The following is an 8,337-nucleotide window of genomic DNA, read 5'->3' as shown; positions in this document are numbered from 1 at the left end:
GAGCAGTGATGGCATTCCTGGGGCAATCCAGGCAGCATCCTTATTGCAGGGCAGCATGGTGGTGGTGGTGTTCAGCAGGATGGGGAGCTGTGAGATGAATCCCTGTGTAAGGTGGGGTGCTGCTCTCTCCTGTAGTCCCCGGGGTTGGGAAGGCTGTAGTTTGGTGGGATGGTTGTTTAACTGTGTTCTGTTCTTTGTCCACGTCAGAAGGGCTGGTGGCACCTCCTGAGTCTCTGCTGGGCTCTTCCTATGGACAACATGGGCTTTCCTATGTGCTGTCCTGGGGTTGCTAACATTTGCTGAGGTCCCTGAGCGGCATAGCAGGAGCAGCTGCTCTTTGCACAAAGGGCTGGGGGTGTTGCTGAGGTGAGAAGTGAGAACAGAATCGGTTTGCCAAGTCATCTGGTGTACCTTGAGTCATGTTACCTGTGGCTGCAGGGATGCTGCCCTTCCTGCAGTGGGCAGCCCTGAGGTACCCAGGGCAGGATGGAGCCTGTTCCCCCCAGCTCAGCGGCAGCTCCTGTCCCTTTTTCCCACTCCTGAGCTGGAGGAGGACGTGATGGCCTTGGTAGAGATATTGGATTTGTGTCTGCAGAAGAGGTGTGGGCACCAAACTGAGGTTCTGTCTGTTATCCTCTACTGTGCCGCTGGCATCTGCAGCACTGACATCAGAGTCTGGATTATGGGTAGCCCAGCAGATCTGCAGGCAGGAGCAGAGCTTGCCTCTACCTGCACTGACAGGAAAGCCCTTGTGCTGAACCAAGCCCCAGCAAGGCTTTGCTGCAGTCAGTGCTCTTAAAGTGCCATCAGGGAATCAAGCCGGCCATAGACGTGGGCTTTTTTCCACTTTGTGTCCTGTGTCCTTGCTGTCCAGGGATAGCCATGAACATCTGAATGACCCACATGCATTTTCTAGACCAGATCTAGACAACAAAGGTTTGCATTAATTGCTGACAGTGCCTATGGCCCAGTTCTGCTCATCTTCCCACTGGGCTCTGCATGAGACAGCCTTGTGCTCCCATTGCTCCCACTTACTGTGCCATCACTTGTGCCTTGGCCTTGCCAGCTGTTTCCTTGCTGGCTTTTGTTGTTTTCTACTCCTTTGGGAGTGCAGCCTCCTTGCCACTGTGTCCTCTTGCATTGCAGGTCATTGTCATCCTCCTGCCTGAGCCAGGCTATTCTCTTACTCCATCCTTTTTCTGTGTATGGGTGTTTCTGCATAGCCTTCCAGATGGCAGAGCACCTTGGGGACAGCCAGACCTGTTTCCTGACAACTGCCAATAGGGAAGGAACATTCTCCCCACAGGTGGAATGTACTTTTTGAAGGGTGGTTCATTTTCCCATAGCAGAGGGTGTCCCTGGTCAAATACTTGGTACTAGGGTGGGGAGAATCCTGGATGCCACCCTATGAGGGCATATGGGCTCCTTTAGGGGTTGTTAATGATGGGAGGGGAGAAGGTACATGCTGGGGATGCCTGCTAGGCTCGGACTAAGTCAAGGGCCTCAGGAGTGCCAAGGTTTTTGTTATCATGATGCTGTGTGTGATCTGAGGGTGCTGTGAGACCCAGCTGCAGAGGAAGAGGTTTCCTATCCGGACAGCACATGTGGTCTCAAATGATGGGGGTCATGGCCATTGTCCTTTGTAGGGGAGGGCCAGAGTGCAGGGTTGAGGTGATGGTGTGAAAGTCTCCTACCAGGTAAGGGAAGTGTGGTGATGCTCCTCTTTCAGTGTAGGAAGAAGCCCATGTGTGCTGGCTAGCAGGAAGTGGGCAGTTGTAGACAAACATGTTGTTTAAGAGATGTGTTTCATCTCAGTTTAGGAGAGGCAGAGGACCTCTGAGAAAGCACATGAAGAGCTGGCAAGAAGCAGGGGTAGGAACAGGGATGTGAAACACAAGGAGTGGACCTGCTCAAGAGAGACCCGAGGAGGCCACAGTGATTATGGGAGGGCTATGGAGGGCTGTATGCTATGGAGACAGGCTGAGAGAGCTGGGGCCTTGCAATTCGCACCCCCATTCCTACCCCAGCTTTTTGCCAGCTCTTCAAGTGCTTTCCCAGAGGTCCTCCACCTCCTGTGATCCTTGATGGGAAGTGCAGTGACTCATCACAGCACTTAAACCCACAAGGTCACATTGGGAAACATGTATATTGCCCTAGAAATAGGAGCAATGCTTCTTGAATGCACCGTGGTAACTAGGGGGGTTTGGGTGGAAACTCTGGGATCTTGGTGACAAGGGTTGTTCAGCTGAGTGCCACAGCCTGGGTGCAGCAGCACTGACACTGCTGGGAGGTCCCCTCCCAGAAGAGGAACACATCTAAAGCTCAGGAGGTTTCCCCATGTGCCCGTTTCCTTCCTGTGCGTGCCAGTCTTGCAGCCAGTCTCTGATGCCCGGGCTCAGAGGCAGTGATCTGGGCTGAGATTTCAGTCCTGCCTGGGGACTTGGTGCTAGCATGGCCCTGCAGTTGCTGGCTCTGAGGATGCTCCTGGTCCTTGAACCTCTGCTGGCAGCACGGGGCCAGGAAGAGCCTCCTCCCAACACCCAAGGAATGCCCAGGAGACCAGGTAAGAAGTGTTTCCTCCTGTTCCCTGGGAAGGTTTTGGTGCTGCTGCTGCTGTAAGTCTGATCTGCATCCTCAGTGCCTGCACAGCGCTGAGGGCTGTGTGAGCTGGGGTGCCTGCTCTCTGGGACAACCTGGGTGCGCAAGCTATGGGTGCAATAAAAGTGGTGTGGGAAGGATGGGACTGGGCTGGAGGATTGGGAATGGGTCATGCCCTGCACCAGGCCTGTTTGCCAGTTGTGCCCTGGATGCTGAAGGCATGAATGAGTTGTGAATTGATGCACTGTGAATCCAGGGAAGGGTGTTCATGGAGCAGGGCTAACACAGGGCTTGTGGCAGAGAAAAGGGGCAGGAGGTAAAGGGGGTAAAGCAGGGAGGTTTGAATGGAGAAGGCATCCTCATACCCATGTCTCACTACACTGTGTAATGGGACAGAAGTGGGACAGAGCTGAGGGAGTGACTGATCCAGCCCAGAAGTGTCAGAGGGACACCTCTGGTCCCTGTGGCAGGGATGAGCCATGACTGCAGAGACCTGCATCCCTGCAGAGCTGGTGGTGCCATGGCCCATCAAGGGCAGCCTGAACTGTGGGGGGGCCATGTCTGAATGGGGGCCTAGAATGGGGTCTGCTGAATGTCCTGGGAAGCTCTATGCTGTGTGCTATGGAGGAGGGAATACAGTGTCCTTGAACACAAGGGTGGATGGGGAGGTTCATGGATGAGTGACCCTTCATGCTACAGTTACACAAAGGAGAGCACGTCCTGACCAGCCTGAGCAAAGGGTCTCATGCTGGCAGCAGGACATCACCTTCCCTCTCTGCCCAGAGCCTGATTTCTGTCCCATGTCCCACCTCAGCATCTCCCATCCCAACTAACACCCACTGTCACCTCCACCAGAAATATGCCAGAGGCCCCAGTGGGACTCAAGACTGCAGCTGGAACCAGACCAGAGAATTTACAAGATGAACACGGAAGTGACACTGAGCTGTCCTGAGGGTTTGCAGCCATCCTTCACCCATGTCAAATGCTCAAGAGAAGTCCAGTCCAACAGCAGTGGGAAGTCTGTATACAGAGAGGTTTGGCTTGGAAAGGACAGCAGAGGCAGGTGGAACCACACTCAGAACAGAGTGGAGTGCATCGGTAAGGGAGGCATCAGGAGCTCTCCTGGCTGCCCCGCTCTGCCCATCCTGTGTGGGGTCCTGGAGCTGCACCTCTCACTGTGCTGTTGGGGAGGATGAGCCTCTCTGCTGGGTCTGTGCAGAGGGAATGATGGGGAAGGTGAAGCTTGGCTGCAGGGCTGGGAGGGGAAGGGAAGGCAGTGACCCTCTCGCCATGTCTCCTCCACAGAGGTGCTCCACGTTGACCCCGGGACCCTGGAGGTTTCCAGCACCAGCATCAAACTGAACTGGTCCTGCCAGGTCCCTGAGGCGTGCTCGCACATGCGGGCCACGTGCCGGCTGGCAGGGCCTTCCTCCCCTGGCTGTGAGGCTGAGGAGGTGGTGGGAGAGGAGATGCTCCATGGGCAGGAGGGGACATTCTCCTGCCCTGCTCTGCAGCCCTTCACTGAATACAGTGTCACCATCTCCCTGCCGCCCAGCACCACCCTGTTCGCATGGCTGGTCAGGACCATGGAAACAGGTTTGTGTTCACAAGGACAGGAGATAAGGAACAGGCTTGGGATATGTCACAGGGGAGCGTGGATTTATGTCCTCTTCACCCACAGTGTTGTCTCTCTGCAGTGCTGTCCTGGGGACAGGGCTACTGGGATTCTGTGGGGGCCTGGGGAAGGGGCTGTGTAGGGATGCCTGTGCCCTGCTCTGTGCTCAGCCCCACGTGTGACCCCGTCCTCCTGTGCTTCCAGTGCCGGACAAACCGGAGCAGCTGTGGCTGGATCCCAGCACGGGGTCCCTCAGCTGGGAGCCGCTGCCCTCCTGCAAAGGGGAGATCATCGGATACCAGGTACCAGGGGACCACGGGCTGCCTGTGTCCTCCTCCCCTTGGCACGTGCCCCTGCATGGAGCTCAGTGCAAGCGGTGTGGGGATGGGAAGCTGTGATGTCCCCTGGTTCCCAGTCAGTCCAGGGGAATATGAGGCTGTGAGCAAGAGCATTTCCTATCTCACCCTCGACATTCCTTGTGGTGTGCAGTTGCCTGGGGAGGTGGTTGATGCTCTGTGCCCTCTGGGCTTCCTCCCTGGGCATGCTCAGCCTGGGGTTGTGCAGACTTTGCAGCTTGGTGTGCAACACTTGGTGATGTGCCTCCTGCAGTGGCCTCCCAGGGTTTCCTGTGCCTCTTGCTTACTTGTTTCTGGTTCCTGGCACAGCGATGCCTGTGGTTTGTGCTGTTCTCTGTAGAACTCTTTCCTCTAGCAGAGCTGCATCTTTTCTTTGGGCTTTCTTCAGTGTGTGGTTAGAAGCTCTTCCTCTGTCTGTGGGTTTGGGGCTTCTTCCAAGGTGCATCTCTGCTTTCTAGTACCCTTACCAGTGTGCCCAATGCCTTCTCTAAGGACAGACCTTTCTGTGAAGTGACAGGGATCCTGAAGACAAGCAGGTTCGTTGTGCCCCTCTTGATAACCTGGCAAACAGGGTCCCTGTGCGCCTGTTCCAGCTGAATCCCAGCTCCCAGACACCTCTGTTTGGAAAAGACAAATCCCTTTATCCTGCTTTCAGTTAGCTCCTTTTTCGCATATTCCCAAGATGCAGTTTCCATAAAGACCCTGACAGAAGTGAGGATGGCCTGGAATCTCATGAGAAATTCAGATGTTACATTGGCATATGGAGAGACTCCATCTGTATCTCTTGTAGGCAGTCTGTCCTCCTCTTTTTATGTAGACAAAGCCTTCACAGTCCAACCTCTCATAGGAGGAAGATGTCATTGCTCCCCGGTGGTGCTGTCACCACAGTGCCTGTGCTGTTCCAGTGCCAGGCTGGTGACCTGGCCCCGGCCTCACTGCTCCTCTTCAGACAAGCAGCCTCCCTCCTGCCCTCAGCTCCTCACCCAGGCTTGCTCCTTTGCTCACAGCCGCTCTGACAGCTGCAGCGCTGGCTCCACATCCCTGCTCTCCTCCTGCTGCCTGCGCTGAGCTCCACGCGTGGGGCCAAGGCTCCTGCCGGTTCCTTCCCAGAGCAGGGGCCCCTTGCAGGGCGCTTTCCTGGGCCCGGCTGCGCTGCGGGCAGGCTCCCGAGGGCAGGGGGAGCCGCTGCCCCAGCCCAGCCTCTGTCCGCAGCTGAACATCACGGCCAGGAGCGCGCAGGACCGCGCGTTGCTGGAGCTGGAGCGGCTGCGGCTGAGCGGCTCCGTCACCGCGCACCCGCTGCCCGCGCACGGGCCCGGCACCAGCTACGTGGTGACCGTGCGGGGACTCACGGCCGCCGGGGCCGGGGCTGCGGCGCTCCGGGAGTTCCGGACCAACGGCTCGGGTAAGGCTGGAGCTGTCCCGCTCCCTCCGGCCCGGCTGCGGCAGCTCCTGTGCCCATCCCCGCCGCCTCCGGCCCAGCGCCGGCACCCGGGGCACCAGGAGCTGTGCTCCGCTGCCTGCGCTGCCCGGGGCCGCCCCTGCTCCTCGCACAGCCCCCGGCTGCTGCCGCTGCTGCTCAGCCCGGCTCTGCCCCTGCAGACACCCCGCAGCCCCCGGCCATGAGCTGCCGCAGCGCCCGGGACATCTCCGCCTCGCAAGGCACGGCCGTGCTGCCCCTGCACCCCATCGCCCGGCACCTCGAGCCGCCGACGTGAGTGCGGCCCCGGCACCTCTGCTCTCCGCACCCCCCGATGGCTTCCCCACCGCAGCCACCCCCGTTCCGCTCTGCCCGTGCCCCCCTCCCGGCTCCCTCTCACCGCCTCCTTGCAGGCAGCACCAGCTGCTCGTGGCCGCCGTGCACAACAGCACGACGGTGGAAGGCGTCTGCTCCGCCGAGCCGCAGCCCTTCAACGCCAGCCGCCAGCCCGGGGCCTACGTGGCCGCCGTGCTCAACCTCAGCAGCCCCATGGACTTCGTGCTGGGCGACGGGACCCGCGGGCAGGGCTACCACAACGCTGCCCTCCGGCCGGGCTGCAGCTACACGGCCCTGCTCCGCCTCGTGCGCCGCTCGCAGCAGGTACCTCGTGGGCTCCTGCTCTGTGGGGCTGCTGCCAGGGCATTCAGTGGCTTTGAGGGGGGACTTTTGGCCCTGGGCTGCGCACCGGGGCAGGAGTGGACTGAGAGCTCCCTCCCTTCCTCCTTGGACAGGCAGAGAAGGTCACCTGCATCTGCTACAGCTTCTCTGTTGGTAAGTGGGTTCCTTGCTCCCTGTTCTCCTTCATGTTCCCTTTTCCCAGCCGGGTCACTTCCCATTGAGACGATCTGACTGAGCACAGGAACACTGGGGTCTGTTCAGGGGGCAGAGGAAACCTGTTGTTTCCAATACATGGGGTGGTCCTTCATCCAGAACAAACCCAAGTCAAGATACACATCTACACAGTTGTGCATATCCGTTTCCACTGGGCCATTGCCAGAACATGGCCCAGTCTGTGGCACCCACTCCTGCCTGTGTGTTAGTTGCAGAGCAATCTTCACATCCTTGGCTTTGGATTGTGATTGGGGTGTTTGTGCTGTTGGGTATCCTCCTGGTGTTTGCAGGGATCCAGTGCCTCGTGGTTTCCAGGTGAGTAGGAAGTGGACAGGTTCAGCAGGTCTACAAGCAACACCAGTCTCTTACTCAGGACTCTTTGTCTTTCTAGGAAAAGGAAGTTTCTGCCTGGAAAAGCTAAGGAGGATAATTAAAAAGGTAGGAAGACGCAATTCCCTGGACCACATCACAGACAGGGATGTAAGGCTGAGTGGCAGCTGGGAGGAAAGCCTGACCTTCAGGAGAAACCTCTACTCATCTTCATCACTGACATGTCCCCCCATTTTCCCCAGTCTTATGGAGCTGGGAATGGTCAGGGTGGCTCTGGCTGCTAAGCAAAGCTTGGCTCCAGGCAGTGTTCCCAGGCTGGACCAGGGGCAGGGGCCAGCCAAGACAGGCATCCCAAAGGGTGTCTGTTGGCTCAGCCCTTTGAGCCAGCCATGGCTGAGGCACCCAATGCCTTGTGCCTGTCTCAGACACTCGTGTGTACAGGCTAAGAGCTCCCCATGCAGCCCAAGGGCACACAACATCCTCTGCCCAGGGTGCATTGGTCTCCACAGGTAAAGGTGACCAGTCTGGAGATCAGCCACTGCAGCCCCTGCCCAGGACCACAGGAGACACTCAGAGCAGAGAGGGAGTGAAGAACATGGGGAGGATGACCCCAGCCCAGTGCTGATGGCTGCTGGGACCCCTGGAGCTCCTGTGACTGTGACCAGCACTGGGGGTCCCATTCAATTCATCAGAGCTAGAGCAAAACAGGAGGCCAAGTGGGCTGTGAGCTTTCCCTTTCCTCACGCCCTTCACCTCCCAGCTCTCACTTACTGACATTTAAAGTCTTTGAATGGGGATCTCTGTAGTTTCTTCTTGTAGGCTTTGCTTTCATTTCTGTTTCCAGGAAGGAGGAGCAGGTTTCCCAGTCCCTGACTCACATGGGCTCAGGCTGAAGGATGGTTCATGCTCTTGCCATGTCCTGGGTTCTCAGGTCCTCTCCCTGCACTCTCTGCTGACACTCAGCCATACCCAGGGCTCTGCTGGAGCTGCCTTCATGACTCTGCCTGCTCTGTCTGGATAGCCAATAAAGAACTGTGGTTTGAAGGGGTCTGCCTGCCCCACTACAGCTCTTGCCTGTCCCCTGATTGCTCATGTGGGGCCACACTCCCCTGCAGAGAGACAGCTAC

At 57.8% G+C, this 8,337-nt stretch overlaps 1 protein-coding gene across 1 annotated transcript; it reads left to right on the top strand.

Annotated features, from left to right (window-relative positions):
- Nucleotides 1-2,451: 2,451 nt before the first annotated feature.
- LOC117437965 (uncharacterized) lies at nucleotides 2,452-7,324 on the top strand. The gene is made up of 10 exons (XM_034073076.1): nucleotides 2,452-2,563; nucleotides 3,454-3,696; nucleotides 3,904-4,194; nucleotides 4,418-4,515; nucleotides 5,782-5,974; nucleotides 6,172-6,283; nucleotides 6,403-6,649; nucleotides 6,781-6,820; nucleotides 7,090-7,195; nucleotides 7,272-7,324. The coding sequence occupies exons 1-10, from the start codon at nucleotides 2,452-2,454 to the stop codon at nucleotides 7,312-7,314; spliced, it is 1,485 nt and encodes a 494-aa protein (XP_033928967.1). The 3' UTR covers nucleotides 7,315-7,324.
- Nucleotides 7,325-8,337: the final 1,013 nt, after the last annotated feature.

The sequence above is a fragment of the Melopsittacus undulatus genome, chromosome Z, assembly GCF_012275295.1.
Source record: "Melopsittacus undulatus isolate bMelUnd1 chromosome Z, bMelUnd1.mat.Z, whole genome shotgun sequence".
Taxonomy (NCBI): Eukaryota; Metazoa; Chordata; class Aves; order Psittaciformes; family Psittaculidae; genus Melopsittacus; species Melopsittacus undulatus.
The sequence above is the reverse complement of the archived record's forward strand: the minus strand, read 5'-3'. Positions and strand labels throughout refer to the sequence as shown.

Coding starts and splice junctions, on each gene's coding strand:
- LOC117437965 (XM_034073076.1), top strand. CDS start 2,452: ATGGCCCTGCAGTTGCTGGCTCTGAGGATGCTCCTGGTCCTTGAACCT. Junction 6,650..6,780: donor TCGTGCGCCGCTCGCAGCAG/GTACCTCGTGGG, acceptor CTCCTTGGACAG/GCAGAGAAGGTCACCTGCAT. Junction 6,821..7,089: donor CTGCTACAGCTTCTCTGTTG/GTAAGTGGGTTC, acceptor CCTGTGTGTTAG/TTGCAGAGCAATCTTCACAT.